A 20,795-nucleotide genomic window follows, 5' to 3' on the forward strand; every position below is an offset into this window, starting at 1 on the left:
GGCACAGTGGAAGCCAGGATTCCTCTATTCTGTTCCTCGTTCCTACAAGAGTTCTCATTTCTTTTTTTCCTTTTTTAAAATATGTTTTCATTAATTTCAGAGAGATGAAGGGGGAGAGAGAGAGATAGAAACATCAAGAGAGAAAGAAAAGAACCGTACATTGGCTGCCAGGATCCTGCAAACCCCCCCTACTGGGACCAAGCCCACAACCTGGACATGTGCCCTGACCGGGAATCAAACTGTGACCTCCTGGTTCATGGGTCCATGCTTAACCTCTGAGTCACTCCAGCCGGGCAAGAGCTCTCATTTCTTTTTCTTTTTCTTTTTCTTTTTTTTTTTTTTTTAAAAAAAATATTTTATTGATTTTTTACAGAGAGGAAGAGAGATAGAAACATCGATTAGGGAGAATCATCAATCAGCTGCCTCTTGCACACCCCCTACTGGGGATGTGCCCGCAACCAAGGTACATGCCCTTGACCAGAATCAAACCTGGGACCTTTCAGTCCACAGGGCGATACTCTATCCACTGAGCCAAACCTGTTTCGGCGAGCTCTCATTTCTTCTGTTAACCTTAGGCCACATGTGCCCCTCCCTAGAGTATCTCTGCTCTAGGCTTAAAAGGGAGGTTTTGGTCTTCTCTCCACCTATCATCGACTCCTAATTTTTATAAAGTCGATAACCAGAAACTTTTTTAATTTAGAAAAATCTGGAAACACTGCTTGATTTTAGTATCTTCTTAGTTTAGAGGAAGAAATCAAAGAGAGAAGAGGCTTGAGACATATGCCACTTGAACTCCAACATCTACACATACACAAACACTTGCAGGTTTTCTTAACTGCTGGAGAGTAACTTCAGAGGAGCAGTAAAGTGATATTACTGCTTTTCCAGACATGGGAAATAGGGATGATAGGCGAGTATTTCAGAGAAGAGTGGAAACTAAGTGGATCTGAGGAAGAATTTGCTCGAGAGACAGAAGGAAGACGGGAGAAGCATATACATAGAGACGATGCTAGTCACACTCCAGTACACGTCTTTCCCTCCCCTGTCGATGAAGCAATGGTTCGTGGGAAAGCCCCGGAGTCTAGGTCATACACCTTCTACCTGTAACCAGATGGGCCTTGTGTCTATCAGGGCCTTCACTCTGCTTTTTCCTCTTAATAGACAACCCCCTGTGCCCCTGGGAGGAGGAGGAGGAGGAGGAGGAAGAGTCCTATAAGTTGGTAACTGTGGGCATGCTGTGTGCTCCCTGCTGACCTGTAGGTAGCCTTTGCTGTGTGAACATAGCGGTCACGTTCCTGCAGAGAAGCTAACAGCCCTGGTGATGACATGGGCCTCTAACCCTGCTAGGCTTCTGCGTTCCCTAGAGCTTCTTGCTGGTCTAAAGAAGGCAGAGCTGTCTGGGTGTTTTGTTCACTGCTCTTCTGGACCCCTTCCCTCGGGCTGGACGCAGCTGCCTGCAGTTAGGAATGCAGTCAGGAATGAAGCCTGCATTTAGGAGAGCCAGGCTTCCTCTGTCCTGCCCCCTTAAAATGCAGGCGCTGCTTTCTCCACTCAGCTTTCCCATGACCCAGCCAGCTCTTTCCTTTTTTTTTTTTTTATTGAGATATAAACCACATGCCTAAAATACACCCTTTTAAAGTATACAATTCAGTGTTTTTTAGTATGCTCCCAAGGTTGTGCAACCATCACCACTATCTTAATTCCAAAACATATTCATCACCCCAAAAGGAAACACCATACCCATTAGCAGTGGCTCCTCATTCTCCCCAGCCCCAGCCCCTGGCAACAGCTAACGTACTTTCCACCTCTATGAATTTGCCCATTTCAGACATTTTGTAGAAATGGAATTATAGCCGAAACCGGTGTGGCTCAATGGATAGAGCATCAGTCTGCGGACTGAAAGGTCCTAGGTTCGATTCCGGACAAGGGCATGTACATTGGTTGCGGGCACATCCCTGGTAGAGGGTGTGCAAGAGGCAGCTGATCGATGTCTCTCTCTCATCCATGTTTCTAGCTCTCTATCCCTCTCCCTTCCTCTCTATAAAAAATCAATAAAATATATTAAAAAAAGAAAAGAAATGGAATTATAATGTCTTTGCTTCTGTCACCACAGGCAGGCAGGTCTTTGTGTGCATGTGGTGTCCACGCTGCCCCTGGGACCTGGGAAGAGGCAGAGAGCGGAGATGGGCATGGTCCCAAGGAACTGCCTCTTGCTGAGGGTACTGGGGCCGTAAATCTGGATTCCGTTAATGAATATGAGAGTCTGGGATTGGCTACCAGCAGTTTCTGGTTAGTCCAGAAACTCAAGGATTGATTGGTTCTTCTCTTCCTGTTTAGGATGACAACTGGAGCCTCATAGAACCTTAGCCCATGGGGCCGAGATTTCTTTGTAGGGTCCCCTCCCTTGCCCCTAGCTCTGCTTTCCCTGACTTACCTTTCCTTACCTTATTACCCACCCCAACACACACACACACCATGCGGGGCCCTTGGCATTCATACCCTTGAGGTGGGAGAGAGCTAGGGTGGGGGCATGTGGGGAGAGAGGGAGGAAGTGTGGGGGACACGTGTGAGTGTGACATGCATGTGATGTCAGCTCGCGGCTGCTGCTCCTCTTTGCAGGAGTCCCCTGGCCGACTACTGAAGGCCCCCCTCTGCTTGGGACCGGGGCTCCCCCCCCCCCCCCCCAGGGCTGACTCAAAGTGGTTTTGGCCTAGGAACTTCCTGGGAACTGCCAACAAAACAGGAATAATACTGTTTACTAAGCTTGAGGCTATTTCATTCCAACGACATTACGATGAGAAAATCGATTTTGAGTACTTATCTCTCTTAAGTTAAACAGCCAACACTTGAACCCTGTTCTATCTGTCTAGCTGTATTCAAACCTTTGTACTATTTTCACAAAGGAAAGCAAGAGCACAGCTTGCTCTCCTGCCGGTACCACACTCACTTATGTTCTCTGCACCCCGCCCAAGGGTATATTCCCCACTTCTTAGATCTCGGCCCCTCCTTCAAATAAGGGCCTCTGTGAACCGGACAGGGCAGCCACGTTTGCATGGCGTCTGGCTAAATGTCTACCCCAGAGTTCAGAGGGGCCTTCTGTGCACAAACTCTCTCACGTCTTCTCTTGCAGCCAACAGGAAAGCCGGGTGTGCAGTCACATCTCTGCTGGCCTCGGAGCTGACCAAGGATGATGCCATGACTGCTGTTGCCTCCAAGGTGCCCAAGATCAGTGATGGGGTCCCCACAATCCTTGAGGAAACCAAGGAGTTGGTTGGCCGTGCAAGCTAATCTGGGTCCTGTGGCCGAAGCTCCTCCTCAGTGGAGCCCCAGACTGTCCTGCCTGCAGCCTGTGCCTAAAGGGTCATGGAGATATCCCTGTGGGGTGGCCACTCCCATCGCCCTGACCCTGCCCTCTCTGGCCTGCTGCTCTCTGTCTGTCACACAGCTTCAGCTGCCTGGGGGCCAGCAGGAGAGGGCGGTAGGGGGAGGCCTGAGCCCAACCCAGCCAGCCCTGGCTGTTGCATTACCAAAGCAGGCTCTGTGTTCGCTGCCTTAACCCCAAGTGTCTCCTCTCTGTTACTCCGAGGCCTGGCTCAGACAGAGTCCCACCTGCTTTCTCAGCCCCTGGCTTTCCAGTGGGCTTCCCATAGGTCAATCTTGCTGGGTTTGTGCTTTAATTTTGTGGTTTCTCTGGCCCTGAGAACAGCATGGGGCTTGTGAACCTTTGGGCTATATCCCACCTCCCATTGCGGTCCCCTCTGCTCTGCTCTTTCTTCTCCTGGCTGTTATTTATTACTAGTGGTGTGGCATTGGGAGCTACTTCTAAGGAAGTGGTGAGAAATCCCACCCTTACTCCTCCTTCCTGAGAAAGGCCTCCCAGAACAAAAAGGACCTGGACCTCCTTTATGGCCCCATGGGGCTGAGGCCAGAGCCGTGGACAGCCGGGCATAGAGACGTGAGACCGCCCCAGCCTGCTGCCATGCTTTGTGCCCTTGCCTCTCTGGACCCTCTGCACCACCCCAGGCTCCTGAGCCATGTCCTTCCTGCCCTCCCCAGAGCTTCGGTGCATCTCATCTGGAGTATTGTGACCATCCCAACAACTCACCCTCTGTCTCCAAGGAAATGGGAGGTGGAGCCTCCTGGCTGAGAAATTGTTTTGCAAATGGATCTATTTTTGTATGAGATTTTTTTTTTTTTTTTTTAAGAAAAATAACTTCCTTTCCCCTTTCTCCTCCATAATGTAAGAAGCTTTGATGGCAGGTTCCAGAGTCCTTGGGATTTCTCCCCCACAGGCCTCTGCCGGGACCCTGGGCCTCCACCTCAGCCCTCAAGCTCTGGGCCCCGGATGCCAGTGTGGATTCTCTCTCCCAGTATCCGGTTCTGGTGGAGGAGGAGGCTCTTCTCTGGTTGAGCTGAGCCAGGCCTAAGAGCAGTGGGAGCTCTGAGACCAGAGTTTTTATAAATTTAATATATTTATCAAGCCAAATGTGCAGATGCTAACTGGACACTCTGGGGATGTGGGCACAGGAGTGCTCCCACACTTTGTACTCCTGCTCCCTTCTGAACAGTGGGCAGGCCAAACTGTTCAGTGGCCCCAGCCACAGGAAGCTCAGACCGGCTCAAGGTGACACTTGTGCCACCTGGGCAGGGAGAGAGCACCGTTAAGGCTTGGCCCACATGCGGTTGTTAGTGCAGGGGGAGCGAAGGGGAGACTAGGGCACTCGGGGTCAGGAGGAAGGTTCTGGTTGCTAGAGCCTGTGTGAGGGCCAACAGCAGTTCTTGGAGCTGTCCCGGGAAGACTGGTACGAGGGCCCTGCCGCTCCCTAGGTCTCCTTCCTCCCTGCTGACATCTGGGGCTTTGACCCTTTCTTTTTTAATCTACTTTTGCTAAGATGCATTTAATAAAAAATGAATATTTAAAAAAGGGACAAAATGCAGACCTATTTCCCTTGCCTCTTGGGCTTCTGGGATGTCCATCACCTCCAGTTTGTTGGTTTCGTTTCCAACTGTTAATAAAGCATTGAAACAGTACTGTGTACAGGCTCCGTGTGAGTTTCTGAGCTAGTTCTTTTCCCTCTCATCCAGGCACCTCCATCTTGACTGACAAATCATTGTAAAATAGTCCCAGGTGTCCATCATGTGCCAGAAACTGGTTGAGGCCTAGAGATGATTAATACATGGTGGCTTCTGCCCCACCATTTGCCCTCCATAAAGGCCCCAGTTCAAGACCCCAACCCTTCCTAATTGCTGCCTTTGGCCTGGAACCCTGTTTAAATTCAGTTCTAGGTCCCACCTCTCCATGCCCCAGATGTCAGTTCCCTGGTAGTACCTGTGCCTCTTGCTGAGGGAAACACGATTCCCCCACCCCCCGCTTCCATCTCCCCTGCCTCCTCTGTCTGCCACAGACCACATTCCAGACTAGAGGGGGTGCCGTGGGTGGAAACCTGAGCCTGTCCAGCAGAGGTCAGAAGCCAGAGGCCATGCTCCAGATGACTTGCTGCTCACAGCCGTACTTGTTTGAGCACTTTGTGTGTGACCTGCACAAAGAAACCTTACAATCTCAGAGCAGGCCCAGAATAGGGCGGGAGGGGCCTGGAGAGGACCACAAACCCATTTGGGCAGGCTCTGGAACTGGAAATAAAAGCCTTTTAAATAGCTCTGGAGCCTGGGCAGCTGCCTCCCCAGTAGGTCTGGGGGTGTGGGGGTGGGCTGCCTGCTTCCTCCCCCCCCCCCCCCCAGAGGCCAGGCGTTTCTGACTCAGAGCTACATGGGCACACATGCCAATTAAGGGACCAACCACAGCTGCTCACACTGCTCTGAGAGTCGGAGCCTAGAATAGAACCCAGGCGCCCGGCTGCCCGCCTTCTGCAGCCCGGCTCTCAGAAACCAAATCCCGCTTCCATCTCAGCGACCGCGCGCACCACCCTCCCTCCCACGCAGGAAAGTCGCCCCCCAGAAGCTTAGTTGGAAGGCTTCGTTTCCATGACAACAGACTTGAGCTGGCAGAGCGCACAGCCCGGCTCCAAGAGGCTCCGTGCAGAGGAAGCCCAGAGACGGCCTCCTCCCTCCCGGCGGTTGGTCATTCCCTCGCTGACCCTCTGGATAGCAGTGGGCCAGCCTTTCTGTCCTTCCGCCCCTCCCTGTCTCCCCTCCCCCTCCCTCCTGCGGCTCCTCCGGCTGCCGCAACCTCCGAGTCCCACTGCGGTTCCCAGAGCGGGCGGAAGAGGCGGGGAGGCGGGCAAGCCGACTAGTGAATGGAAAGGCGGGAGGGAGGGAGGAGGGCAATATGGGGGTGGGGGGCCGCTATCTCCTTGCCCTCTCAGCCTAGACCACCCTCACCCACCCCCGGGCAAGAAAGCGATGCGCCCTTCCTGTTTCCTTGGCTTTGCTGAGGAGAGACAGTGGGAAGGTGAATCCCAAGTAGGGAAACTGAGGCCCGGGATACAGACTCGGCCTTCCGAGAATCGCCCCCGGCATTCCCTCCCACCCCCGCGGCGTTCCCAAACACCCCGGCGGAGCGGGAGGAGGGGAGCAGGCAGAGTCCCCGCCGCCTCAGCGAAGCCCGCTAGGGCTGGGGGAGGGGGTGTGATTTCAGGGGAGAAGGGGGGGGCGCTCAGGAGCCGCTCCCCGCCCCTCTCCTGCGCCGTTTGCAGCCGCCAACCCGCTCCCGCCCCCGCGCGGGGCTCCTCTTCTGCCTGGAGACTGCAGCTCAGAACCGCCACCGAGACCGCTGCTCCTGCAATTGCGCGCTGACACGCCGCGTTCACATACCCCCTCCCCCAGAATGGACCCGCAGGCCGACTGCACCCACGGCGTACGATCAGATTTACAGCCAACCGCACACCATCACATGCGGTACGCACAGCGGTGCTGCAAGCATAAACAGCCACGCTTGACAGTCCACAGACTCGTGGAAAGGACACAAAACCAAGATGCAAACACCGTAATCGCCCCCCCACCCTCACCCCCACCCCAGCCTCCTTCCAGCGTGCACCCCGCAGTGCAATCCCTTCATCCAAACTTGTCAGGAGCCTCCAGCGCTTACACAGACACGTTCACCCTTTCAGAAGAAACCTTTTTATTATTTTTTTTCCAAGAAAAAAAAAAGCCATATAAATATTAGAGTATAAAACTTGCGTGAGACACAGGAAAAGGGGCGGGGAGCTACGTGACTATGCAGAGAAGCGCTTATAGGGGTCAGTACCGGGGAGGGGGTCGCCGCAGTGCGTGGACACAGCACAAAACACAGCACGGGCCACCGCAGGCAGGTTCAAGGACAGACGGCTGCGCGGAGCCCGCCGCCCGCTGCCCACTCGCCATCACGGAGAAGCACACCGCACTACACTATTGGCTATTCTACACCAGCCAAAGAGGGGGCAGGGGGTCGCTACACTACTGTAAGGGCGAGGGAGGGGTTCTAGCACAGCCCCGCCAGAGGAACGGGACTGGGGAGGGGGAGGGGGAGGCAGAAGTGGGTGGGCGCGGGAAGGTTTATGCACAAGGAGGCACTGGGGACTTGAACCAGGCTCTGGCCACTAGGGGGTGGGCTGAGGGCCTGGGGGGGCAGTGGCCTTCACACAGAAGAAATGGCACCTGGCAAGGTGAAGGACCAAGGCTTGGGGAATGCAGGGGCCCCGTGGAGAAGCCTGATCCTGGGCTGAGAATTTCTGTCCACTTGGTCCCTACTCTAATCCCTTGCCTCCTCAACCCAGGGAACAAGAATGGCCTAGCTGGCCCTCCCTCCCTGCTGGGATGGGAGGGAGGGGACACACTGATTGTTCCACGAGGGGTACCTCTGCAGTACCCAGCACCCACAGAGCCCCCTGACCTCTCCAAGGAACCCGGTCCCAAACCTGCTCAGACCTTCCTTGGACTGTAATGCCAGTTTGAATCCATTGGCGCTGGTAGCTCCGCCCAAAGCTGGCTGCTTGGGCGGAGCCTTGTATGTATGTGGTAGGTGAAGGCTCAGCCTGGTGCTTGGTTTATGGCTGGAATTTGGGGATCTGGTCAGTACCCTGGGAACATACTGAGCCTCCTGCAAGACCCTGTTAACGAATGGGTCAAGATTTATCCACCCCCCCATCCACATACATACCCTTCCCTCTTTATCTTACCACCATATACGGTCTTGGAACATGCAATGGAGTCTCCTGTTTGGGGAGGGAGCAGTCACAGCATGCAGTGGAAACATCAAACAATGAAAAACAAAACAAAACAAAACAACTGGTCCCTAGAGCATTGGGAAGAGGCATGGTAGCAAAATGCCCTCCCTAAACCCAGCAAGCATCAATTCCGTGGAATGGTGACCATTTCTCCCAAAACTTGAGCTTGGGCTCGGGCTCCGGAAGGAGGTGAAGGGACTGGCACCAAACCATGCTTTGGGGGAAGTTTGAGAATTGAAGGAGAGGCCAAGAGGTCAACTCTTCAGAATTATGAGCCTCTTTAGGTCACCAGGTACCTCAACACCCCAACCACCTCACTCAGGAAAGAAGCTTTTATAGGAGTGGGGTGGGGTGGCATGGGTAGGAGTTTGGACGGTTGGGCCTGATTGGATTTGGAAGATGGAGGAGTTCAGCTGTAACTAAAGCAGGTGTGATCAATGATGTCCACACTAACCCCACCACCACGTTCTAGAGGCGGGATGGTTGGGGCTGATTGAATTTGAAGATGGAGTTCAGCTGTAACTAAAGCAGGTGTGATCAATGATGTCCACACTAACCCCACCACCACGTTCTAGAGGCGGGATGGTTGGGGCTGATTGAATTTGAAGATGGAGTTCAGCTGTAACTAAAGCAGGTGTGATCAATGATGTCCACACTAACCCCACCACCACGTTCTGGAGGCAGGACAGTTGGGCCTGATTGAATTTGGAAGGTGGAGGAGTCCAGCTGTAACTAAAGCAGGTGTGATCAATGATGTCCACACTAACCCCACCTCCCCCATGGGCACAGCGATTGATTGGATGGGGGTTCCCAGCAGAACTCCCTTTGCATATTCAACCCCCTGGGGACAGAAAGGGTGGTGTTGACTGGGCACTTGTTTCTGTTTCCCAAGGGAAGCATGGCCTGGGCCCCACCAGGAGCCTGGGGGTGAGCCCTGAAAACCCCAGTCCGGGCCCAGGCAGGGAGAGGCTGGGCTGGTTGGGGGAGGCGGCCCTGTGGCTCCAGGCCCGGCCTCCACGTTACTTCTTCTCCTTCTTGCCAGACTTCTTCTTGTTGCCGTTGCCACCCGCCGGGGCCTTGCCATCCCGCTTGCCCGCGGCGTTGGTCAGCGTGGCGTTGCTGCCGGGGATGTAGACGTTCTGGCGGTAGTCGGGCACGTGCTGCAGGGTGAACTGGGGCCCATAGCGGGCGCTAAGGCCCATGGTGCCAGCGCCTGCTCCCAGGGTGGAGCTCCCATCAGCGGCTTCTGCAGAGACAGGAGAGTCAGAGGCTGAACTGTGGGTCGAAACTGCCACTCTTTTTTTTATTATTATTATTGGTTTTTTTGTGTGTTTTTTTACAGAGTGGAAGAGAGAGGGATAGAGAGTTAGAAACATCCATCAGCTGCCTCCTGCACACCCCCTCCTGGGGATGTGCCCACAACCAAGGTACATGCCCCCAGACCAGAATCGAACCTGGGACCCTTCAGTCCGCAGGCCGACGCTCTATCCACTGAGCCAAACCGGTTTTTCAGCGCAACTGCCACTCTTCACAAACAGCTACAAATGAATGCCTGCAAAGCACGCAGCCCCGGCTACACGGAGCACTGGGAAGGCCATCTCTGTCACACAGGGTAGAGAAAAGGGGCTCTGGACTCACAGCCTCAGTTTAGGTCTGAGCTCTTTTAACCTATTCCCTTACGGTAAGGGCTTAGGATACGCCAGCTGTTCTTCCTCTCAGGGCCCAGACGGCTCTCAAATCCTTTCCCGGCCCTTCTCAAGGGAGCCTCTCTGTTCCACACTAGACTCTGGGCTCCTGGGGGCCTTCAGCTATGGTTTGTGCATCCTTCCCTTCTCCAACCAGGGCCGGGCACAGAGCAGGCACTGAGTAGTTCCGTTATCAGTCAGGAGGGGGTGCTCTGCCAGGCATTCATTTCCGAATAGAGGCCTACTCTGTGCCAAGCGCTTTGCTCGATGGTACACATGCATGATGGCTTCTGACCTCAGCGCGGCAAGCCAGTGAGTCACACAGTCACACAGACTCACGTGTGTGGCGTTATCCCTACTTCACAGATCAGGTGAGCAAGGCTCAGAGAAGGTAAGAGACGAGGCCACGGCTGCCCCAGCCGGCACAGGTTAGAGCAGGGTGAGGCCCGTGTGTGTGTGTGTGTGTGTGTGTGTGTGTGTAAGTGCATGCAGAGTGTCAGCAGCAGCAGTGCGGCCCTCCAAACTCCTCGCAGAGTGAAGGGCAGAAGATGGGTGTGAGCAGCTTCCATGAGGCTGAGTAGATAGATGATCCCGGGGCCAGACAGGCTCATGGTGTCAGACCGAGCGCCTGCCCACCGCCCCGCTGCACAGGAGACACCGGCCTGCAGGGAAGTCCACATTCTGGCCCGGCTCAGCACCACCCGGGAGCTTGTCAGAAAGGCAGACTCTCATGCCCAGCCAGCATGGCTCAGTGGTTGAGCATCGACCTATGAACCAGGAGGTCGTGGTTCCATTCCCAGTCAGGGCGCATGCTCAGGTTGTGGGCTCGATCCCCAGCGTAGAGTGTGCAGGAAGCAGCCAATCAATGATTCTCTCTCATCATTGACGTTTCTATTTCTCTAATCCTCGCCCTTCCTCTCTAACCTTCCTCTTTGAAATCAATAAAAATACAAAAAGAAAAAGAAATGCATGCTCTCTGAATCTGCATTTTAACAAGATCTCCAGGTGATGTGTATTCACGCTAAAGGTGGGGAAGTGGGCTTTTGTGAGGCTTAAAGGAGACAGTGCTCATCCAGTGCCCAGGCACCCGGGAAGTGTGCAGTGTTAGCTGCTGTCACCGTCACACAGTGTGAGTGCTGTGTGCGTGCGCGCGTGCACGTGTGTGTGTGTGTGTGTGTGTGTGTGTGTGTGTGTGTAAGGGGGAAGGAGCCAGGCGTTCTGATGGCTGAGTTCACAAGGGAATTGGAGTGCCCTGGCAGTGGGCACGTTAAAGCCCTCGGAATGCCTGGCCCAGCCCCAGCCAGGCTGATGAGAGCTTTCCTCTCCGCCTCCCTCGGCCCCCACCCCGGACCCAGGGCGAAGTGGACAGAGTGACTAAAGCTGGAGAAGCTGAGTAATCCTGGGACACCAACCAGGGATTGAGAAATAGAGAGAAATATTTTATAAGAACGGCATAGGAGGGGGGAGGGGCGTAAGAGCAGGAAGGAGGGATGAGCCTGGGTCTTCCCGCCTCCTCACTCCAGCGCTCGGGTTTCTACAGCCTCCAATTCCAGTCCCCAATCCCCGGATGAGAGGGCCTTCCGGGGGCGGGGAGGCCGGGCTGGGAGGGAGGGAGCAGCTGCCCACTTCCCGTTCCCTCCCCCAGCCCTTTCATTGTGCTCACATTTCTGGTTTCCCCTAATTGACTCCAGGAGGGTGCTGGGACCTTGACTGCCGGCCCCTCCCCTCCCACGTGCCCTCTTCCAGCCTGGGAACAGAGGGGATGGGGGGAGGGGGCCAGATCCGGCTTTAAGAGCCAGGATTCAAGAGTGATTTAAGGGCCAGAGGGAGACTTCGGAATGAGAGAGAGAGAGAGAGAGAGAGAGAGAGAGAGAGAGAGAGACAGGACTTGGGAGAAACAAAGGGAAGAGAGGGAGAAACAGAAATAAAGGGGAGGCTTGACTGGGTGACTGGAAGCCAGGCCACCCACACCCTACGTGCACCCAAGACCTCTGAGGAGCACCAGAGTGCAAACAACGAAGCCAGCCCCTGCCACCGCTGCCCAGAGGCACAGGCCTGATGCTGGCCCAGGCCCTGTGGCTGCAGAGGAGGTGAACTGGGCCAGAAGGGAGAGAATGTTCCTAGAAAGAGGCTGCCACTTCAGTTCTGCCTGTCCTCTCTGCCACCGAGGAGCTGTGTGACCCTGACCAGGCCCTGCCTGAGCCAGGCCCCCGTTTCCCTGCGGGTAAATCCGAGGGGAAGAAGTTGGGGGGCCGGCTCTGACCTGTGGAATGAGTTCTCCAATGGCCCCTCTCTCTAGCCCTCAAGAGCCACACTGGGCAGGGACCAGCATCTTCCCTCACCCGGGAGAAACACTGAAGAGCAGCAAGAAGAACCTGGCGTCCTCTGGTTTGGAGGCAGTGGACGAGGTGCTGGCATCCCTCTAGTGCCAGCCCGGCCTGGGGAAACAGCTCCAGGCACCGTAACCTCCCCTCGCCCCGGCCCCCCACCCCATGGCCGGGGCAGCAACCCTCGGGCAGCCCAGGAGGCCTGGTCAGCTGCAGACCGCAGGCTCCTTGAGAGCACACCTCCTCCCTGAGATGTTTATTTAATAAGTCTCCCCAGTGTACTCGCTCTCTCCCTCTCGCTCCCCCTCAGCGGCCCCACGGGCCTGGCCGGGCTGGCCTCCAGGAACCTCTCTGGCCCCGGCCTGGAAGTGGGTGTGAAAGTGAGAGTAGGGCCTGACCCTGCCACCTCCACCCTCAGGCCTGTTCCCCAGAGCCCAGGCTTACGCTCAGGTCAGGCCCCGTGTGGCCAGAGGCGGGAGCCCTAAGAGGGACCCCCTCCACCCCGCCGCCTGCCAGGACCCAGGGGACCTTCTCAGAGGGTTTGAGGCCATAAATACTCCATTTCTGTTTTTAAAAATGTGGATTTAGGCTAAAAAGCCTGCTTCCTGGCCTGAGGGCTCAAGGCCACAAGAGCTAAATATACCTGACTGCCTGTTTACTTCCCTCAAGAACCGACTTGGCGTCTCCCCAGGCCCAGCTGCCTCCCTCCTTCAAACGCAGCATCTGGCCTCTCTGGGCTCCACTCCATCCGTCCGTTCGTCCGGAAGGCCGGCCGCCTTTGCCACTTCGCCCCTGACCGCAGCCCTGGCCCCACGCGGCCTCGCGGGCATCTGGGGGAAGCTTGCCAGACGTCGCAAATAAAAACGCAGGGCGCCCAGTTCACACGAATGTCAGGTCAACAACAAGCAGTTTTTTTAGTGCTGTACGTCCCACTGCTCACGTTTGGGACCCACTTACCGCTAAAATGATATCAGTTGTTTATCTGAAGTTAAAATTTACCGGATTGATCATCTTGTATTTCACCTGGCAACCCTAATCTGGGAGAACAATGCAGGGCAGTGAGCGTTCAGCCCCTACATTTACTCAGCTAAACGGGAAGCAGGCTGGATCTCAAGGCAGACAGGGTCACTGTAGCAGAGAGAACGTCAGCTCGGGAGTCGGGCCGGGTTAGCTGGCAGGAGACTTCTCTGCCAGGCGGAAGTGATCACACCTGCCTCGCAGAGCTGCTGAGAGGGTTCACGGCCATGAGGCCCATAGAGTGTGTCTGGCATGTGCCTGGCACAGGGGCATGGTAATGGTGATTATTGTCCTGATTTTACCTGCTTCTTTACCCACCAGCCCTCCGTGCTGGAGGGCAGGGCTCTCGGTCGGTGGTCACTACGTAAGGCCAGTGCCTTCAGCCCCCAGCCACCTCCACAGAAGCCCAGGTGTGCTTCTCCCGAAGCTAGTCCTTATTCCTGGGCACTATTCTAATTGGCCTTCTGTCCACTCCCGTGGATCAATGAAGATAATCACTAACCAGTCTTGGCCACTCTGTACTGTGTGCTTACTCTCTGTTAATTCTGTGCTGAGGTCTTCTATTAGGTCCTCTATAGCACCATGAGAGCTGTTATTACTGTGCCCCTTTTAGAGTCAGTGAAACTGAGGCCCAGAGGGGCTTAGTAACCTGCCCGAGGACTCGCAGTCACACAGGGGTGCCAGAATTTGGATCCATGTTGACCTGCCTCCAAAGCCTGTGCTCTTCCGTAGTAATGATATTATTCTACTTCCCCCGTTCAGGACCCTTCTCGGGGACAATAACCACCAACAGACTCTCTACTGCATGTGAAGTTCTCTGTTAGCCTTAGCCGCATGGGAAAACCAAAATCCTGTCTGAGGGTGGGTAAGCAAATAAGAGAAGGGGTCTCACCTCTCCTGAGTCTGTTCTCTCTGCTGGGAACACCCCTCCCCGACACCCATGGATGGAGGGCCTATGTGCCAGACCTGGTATTTGGTGCTTTGTGGTATCATCTCATTTAGTCCTCAGGACAGCCCTCTGAGGTCGCTGCCCCCTTTTCTTGGCTGAGGAAACTGAAGTGTAGATATATTAAGGAAATCAGTCAAAGTCACAGAGGTGGTAAGTGGCAGAGCTGGGATCAGATGGATGCTGTTCCCTTCCAGAGGCAGACTCTCAAGCACCACTCCCCACGTCTCCTCCAGGGACCTTTCCTTGTTCACTCCCCTCTGGCAGCCCAGGACCCAACCCCTCAGCTGTTCCTCAGTGTGGCTCAATGTTCTGGGGTGATGAGTCCCTCAGAACCGGCAGAAAGACCCAGAGGAATCCTGTGGGGTGATAGCCAGTGTCCAGGCAAGTGGCTGTGGGATGCCCAGAACCCCAGATCTCCCATCCCATCCTAACACTAACACACACACACAAACACACACACACACACACACACACACACACACACACACAGCTCACCGCTGGCGGAGGCCAGGATCATGGCTTGCAGCATCTCCGTGTCGAACTGGTTGTTGGGCCAGGTGCCGGTTTCATCGCCATTTTGGGAGCTGGAGAGAGAGTGGGATGGTGAGCTCAGTGTCCCAGGCCAGCCTAGCTCATGCCCTTCCTGTCCTCTTCCAGGGCTCCCAAATCCAGGACCCTATCCCCCCTACATCCAAGACCCTCTCCCTTTCAGCAAGGTAGCAGGTACTTTCTATAATCCTTCAGAAGCCAGACCTCTCCCCCAGCCCCATTTGTCAGTCCCCCAAACAGCTCTCCACTGTCTCAGGCAAGTCTCAGACACTGGGCCCTTAGACAGGATCAACTGTGGCTTACTTCTCCGCCCCTTTGCCTCCCCCCCACCCAAACACACGCCCCCCCCCCCCTTGCTCCCTGCCATGAGAGAGCAGTGCTTACTGTCACCTGTCACCGTGAGGGAGATGGGCCTTTCCCCAGGGCAGTGACGGTAAGATGGAGCAGGAGAAAAGGGTGAGGACCCAGGAGAAGGGGATGGGGAGGGAGAGCTCAGGGAGCAGGGAGGCTTACTAAACCCTCGGGATAAAATCCGGGGCACATAAGGACACGCCCCTCCTATTTTTAAGAACGCCCAGCCCCTCCCGGATATTCCGCTATCACTTTTTCCAAGGAGGCACTTCCCTAGTCCTCCAGCTCTCTCACAGCGAAGCCTGGGAAGGCACTGTCCTCTGGGACGCCAGTCCCCAGCCTCCGCCTCCGCAAAACAAACACATTGTCAGGGGATCCCTAAGCCCCCAGCTCCAGCTCCGAGTGCAAGGCTGCCTCCTGCCTCCCACTGCAGCACCTAGTTAAGACCTTCAGATGCTCCAAGTGCTGAGAAAAGCAAGGAGTGATTCACAACTGTTAAAAATGCCAACCCATAAAAGAGCCCCAAGGAATTCCAACCCAACTTGGGTTTTTCCATAAGTGACTATTTCCATGCTTTTTGGAATTTTCAAGGATTAAATCATTTCCATTTTTGAGGAAAGGGGGGGATCACTCTGACACATACACACATATTAGGGGACCGTTGGCATATTAACAAGGCAAGCAGAGCAAGGACATTTATAAGAATTTCCAAAGAGCATTTTGGCAGCATTGTATTAATTTGAACAATTGCAAAAAAACATTTTTACTGAGTTAAGCAGTTTAGCCTTTTCTCTGAAATTTTAATTGGATATGTTTGCATTAAAAAATAATAATAACCTTAAAATAGTAACAAATAATGAATCTAGGTAAAAAGAGTATTCAGGTGTTCATCATACTATTCTTTCGACTTTTCGATAGGTTTGAAACATTTCAAAGTAAAAAATTGAGAGGTCAAATTAAGTTATCTAAGGAGAAGGTGTGGTGTTGTGGAGACAGCTTTCCGGGCCGAGGGAGTGACATCCCTGAGATGGGAAAAGCTTGGGGGCCAGTTTATTTTATTTTTAAAATATTTTATTTAATTTTTTTACAGAGAGAAAGGGAGAGGGATAGAGTTAGTAACTTCAATGGGAGAGAAACATCAATCAGCTGCCTCCTGCACACCTCCCAGTGAGGATGTGCCTGCAACCAAGGTACATGCCCTTGACTGGCATCGAACCCCCGAAACCCTTCAGTCTGCAAGCCTACGTTCTATCCACTGAGCCAAAGCAGTTAGGTTAGGGCTTGGCGGCGAGTTTAAAGGACTAAAGGAAAGCCAGTGTGGCCCCGGCCAGGGGAGGTGTATCAGGGGCTGGGCCTGCAGAGCAGACACTAAAGATTTTGGTCCCATCCCAACAGCTCTGGGAAGTCCCTGAGGGCTTAAAAGGGGGCTGACATGATGGGATATAAGTACTTAAAGAGCACTCTGGCTCCTGAGAGAGGACTGAGGTTTGGGTTACCTCTGGGAGGACAAGAGCCCGTGATGGGGCCTCAGCCACCTCTGCCTCCAGAAGTCCTACTCAAGCCTGACAGCTGCTGTGGGCCTGCGGAGGGCGCAGGGTTGGGGCTGGCGGGCTCAGGCCTGTGTGAAGGGCTAATGGGGACAGAGTGGGGACAGCAGACATGGGGACAGGCAGGAGAAGAGCTTTGGGGCTGTGAGGTAGACAATAGGGTCAGATCCCAGGTTAGGAGGATGCCCTATGGAGGTGGGTAGTGGTGTTGAGGGAAGAAAGGTGAGTGGAAGGAGGGTGGGTGGGCTGGAAGAGTTTAGGGAAACCTTGAAGGTTGGAGGCCAAGCACCTGGGCAGGCTGCCCGCTCTTTACAGCTGGTAGGAGAGACTGCTTTCTGAACCATTTGCTGAGAGATTCCTATTTCTGGACACTGGGCTGACTAGTGATATATATATTATCTATTTCAGCCTCAGAACCACGTGCAGTAAGAGTTATGATTATCGCTCTTTTCCAGCAGATGAAATCAGGGCTCTGAGAAGTTGAGAAACTTTCCCAAAGTCACACAGCTGGTAACTGTCAGAGCTGCAACTAAAATAGTCCTAAGGTGGCTCCAAAGCCAATGATCTTATACCCAACACCACACCGGGCTTCAAAAGGGAGGGCCTGGGCCTCCAGCAGTAGGTAGAGGGGACTCTTCCAGAATCTGGAAAACAGTGAACAGTAAAAGTGCAGGAGAAAGACGATGTCTAATTGATCATTTTCCAAGCACCCACTATGTGTCAGTGCCTCTGACAGGCCCTGGGACTTAAGCGGTGATAGATACAGTGCTTGCCCTACGGAGCTTGCATCCGGGGTGCTGGGTGTGTGGTGGGGAGCAGCCCAGAGGCTGGGCTTTGAGAAGATGCTTCCTGAATCAGGCTCTAAAAAAGGAGAAACCTGGGGCAGTCACTCCTGACAACAGCTTGGATTTAAATGATAAAATAGAAATGCATATATGTTTTTTCAGTGCAGTAAAAACCTATCAGCATTTAAAAATATACATATACAAGATTGGGAAAAAGCAGGTTTATAGTTGTCCCTATGGAAAAAATACAATAACTAATAAATAATAATATAAGAGTAGACTCTGTGTTTCATATACTCACAACTATAAACCCGTTTTCCCTGCCCTATATATATCTGGGGCTATTATGCAACAATTAAATGACTTTTCAAGATTTTTTATAGACTTTGGGGAATTTTTGTTATATATTGCAAAGACACCCCCCAAAATAAATAAATAAACAAACAAACAAACAAACAGTATGACTTTAATTACTATAAAGAAAAAAAAATGGTGAGAATATACCAGGTACTGGAAACACAAGTTCTCAGTATTCTGTGAACAAATTCATAAACAACTCATTTTATTATCCTCTCTATTTTTGTATAGATTTAAAATTTTTCATATTAAAAAGTGTTAGTGGTGTTTCCCCTGGGTTGTGAAATTATGAGTACTTTTTCTTGGAAATTTTGTTCCGTGTTTCTCATGTTTCCATAATGAGCAGGAATTATTTTAAAAGCAGCTGCAAATTTGTTGAGTGAGAGCAGGGATGGGTAGGAGAGGCGGGTGGGCAGGAGGAAAGGGTAGTGGGAAACCATCGAAGAGAACAGAGCGGGACAGGGGAAGCTGAGGGGGACTGTCTCCTCTGTGCAGAGGTTGGGAACAGCTGCGCGGCGGGGCGTGGCTACAGCCTGAGAAGGGGAACTGGCTGTGGGGATTCAGACTGGAGACAACAGCTGCTGGGGTCAGAGCCGGAAGGATGACTTGAGAAGGGACAGTGGTGGAGAGGAGGAGCACCTGGCAAGCAGGAGCTTCAGAACTTGGATCTTTCCCTCTTTGTCTGGGCAGTGAGACCCAGCTGCTTGAACTTTAACCAGGTTACTGAAGAACTCAACACTAGCCTATTTTCAACCTGGTGAGCCAGTAGCCAGGGTGGTGGGGAAGGGAATGGGGCAGGAAAGCAGTGGAGGGCTGGAACCAGGGTTAGGCTGAATAAGAAATCTCCCCTCATTGTGCCTCACTCCAGTTTACTCAGCAGGATGGCCACACAGAAAACACCCCGTCATTCTGTTGATCCTGAGATGCCTCACCACAGGGCCTTCGCACATGCTCTCCCCTGTACCTGGAATGCTCTTAACTCTTTCCTTCAGCTGGCTAATTCATATTCATCTTTCAGATCCTTTCCTCCTGGATATCCTCCTGCTCACTGACCAGGTCAAATCCCTATTTTATGTTCTCACTAGAAGACACTGTTCTTGATAGCATTTATAACTGCAAATATATATATTTGTGTGTGTGATTATTTCATTAGTATTTGTCTCCCTCAATACTGTAAACTCCTGCAAACATGGAGTGTATCTTTTTATACCTAGAACACTACCTGGCCTACAGTCGGCCTTACTGTTTATTGAATGAAGAAGGGAGTTGCAGTTGCTGGACTGGGCCGCTAACACTTATTTCACCTGGGCCATTTGGAGCTGGATCAGCACTGCTTGTCCCATCCCCATCCGGCTCAAGTTAAGGCTGGGGGAGCTCCTGAGCCTTCTCCATCTCCCCAGAGCTCCCACATGTAGGTCAGGCCGCCCAGTCTCTCATTTGACGAAAAGGGACTTGAGACAGGGGTAAGGAGCACAACCCAGAGCAATGGGTGGGGCCTCAGGTTCAGCAATGACTTCTGCCCTGGCCAGTACATGTCCTGAGGGGGTGGGGGTGGGGTGGGGAAAGGGGACACAAAATGCTCTGTACTTCTTTCTGATCCCCTCAGCTCAAATGTCACTTCCTCCTGGAGGCCTTCTCCACCCGCTCCATCACTACACTCACATTACCCACTTCTTTTCAGAACTTGCTATGACTTGAAACTAGACATTTTTGGGTGTGACTTGCTATCAATCGTCTGTCTTCTCTGCTGGCATGAAAGCCTCTGAGTTCAAGAACCATGTCTGCTTGTTCACTATTACAGGCCAGTGTTTAGCACGGGGACTGGCTCATGGTAGATGCTCAATAAATACTTTTTGAATGAAAACATGAATGACCTAATGGATGAGAAGGCTGGCAAGGGGAGGAAGGAGACAGTTGGGTTTGGGACAGGACAAGGGCGGTCCAAAGGACCAGGTTTGTTGCCTTCTGGGGGCCTTCTAGGAAGTGCCTTGAGGTCCTAACACCAGTGACAGGTCTGCACTTGCCCAGGAGCCGGAGACTCCATCCTACACCCAGGCTCCTGGTTCCTGTGGCAGTGAGGGCTCAGTGTCTGTGCATCTGGGGAGCTGTGGGCAGCAAGAGTCTGACCAGCAAGGAGGCAGGAAGGCAGACTAAGCTGTGCCCCCCCCCCCTCTCCAGGGATCCTTGGACTCCTCCAGGCTCCTGGCTTCTAACAGGGAGGCCTGGCCCAGAGCCCACCCACTCCCCTCAGACCAACTGAAGGTCTTTCTGCTGAGATTTCCCTCCTCCCCCACCAACAGGGGTTCCTGTCTCAGCAGGAATTCATACCAGATTGAAATGAGCAGCTGGGGCAGCCTAGATGGGAGGGTGTGTTGGGAAGCACTGATCAAAGGCTCTGTGTGTGAGGGGCTTGGGGAGGGAGAGAGGTGGGGACGATGTGTGTGCTGGCTTGCCCACAAGTCCAAAGAAATGAGAGACAGGCAGAGACACCCAGCAAAAGACAGGATAAAATAGAGACACAGAGAGAGATAAATAAAGAGAAACAGAAAGAGACTCAGTGAGGCAGAAAGGGACAGACAACAGTTACCAGACGTGTAGAGAGACAGAGACACAGAATAAAGAGGACAGCAGAAGTAGTGAGGGATGGAGGAACAAAAACTGGAGAGAGAGGAACACAAGGACACTAGCTACGGATGAAAGAGGGAGAGACAGAACAGAGATTAAGGATGGAGACGGGGAAGTAGAGACAGAGAGAAAAGGAGACACTGACAGACTAGGGAGTCACATGGATTCATTGATTCACATTTATTGAGCACCTAGCCTGGCAGGCGTGGTGTGAGGCACAGATCAACGCAAGTGGATACAAAGGTAGGAACGGAGAGGCAGCAATAAAGACAGAAACGGAGATAGAGACCAAGAAAAAGGGAGGGGCCGAGAATGTAAACTGAGATAGAGACTGAGGGGCGGGTGCAGAGATAAGACAGTGGCAGAGACAAAAGGCCTGCCGACTGAGAGGGTAGAACCGGTGGGGGGCCTCCCAGGTGGCCGGGAGGAGGGTCAGGGCCA

General features: G+C 53.3%; 2 protein-coding genes across 29 annotated transcripts in view; one reads left to right on the forward strand and one right to left on the reverse strand.

Annotated features, from left to right (window-relative positions):
* The window catches only part of DIAPH1 (diaphanous related formin 1), an 84,047-nt gene extending 79,016 nt beyond the window's left edge, over nt 1–5,031 (forward strand). Inside the window, exon 27 of the mRNA XM_084884928.1 lies at nt 3,131–5,031. Within this exon, the coding sequence (XP_084741054.1) occupies nt 3,131–3,288 (158 nt within the window). The 3' untranslated portion in view covers nt 3,289–5,031. The remainder of the gene's footprint in view (nt 1–3,130) is intronic.
* Nucleotides 5,032–7,061: 2,030 nt separating this feature from the next.
* Nucleotides 7,062–20,795, reverse strand: part of LOC311623141 (protocadherin gamma-C4) — a 164,998-nt gene continuing 151,264 nt past the window's right edge. For all 28 annotated transcript variants that reach the window (XM_084884938.1, XM_084884940.1, XM_084884949.1 and 25 more), the window contains 2 exons: nt 14,636–14,724; nt 7,062–9,408 (listed from right to left, as the gene is read on the reverse strand). In XM_084884938.1, coding sequence (XP_084741064.1) covers nt 9,182–9,408; nt 14,636–14,724 — 316 coding nt within the window. In that variant the 3' untranslated portion in view covers nt 7,062–9,181. The remainder of the gene's footprint in view (nt 9,409–14,635; nt 14,725–20,795) is intronic.

The sequence above is a fragment of the Pipistrellus hanaki genome (genome assembly GCF_964339955.1).
Source record: "Pipistrellus hanaki genome assembly, chromosome: 5".
NCBI classification, from domain to species: domain Eukaryota; kingdom Metazoa; phylum Chordata; class Mammalia; order Chiroptera; family Vespertilionidae; genus Pipistrellus; species Pipistrellus hanaki.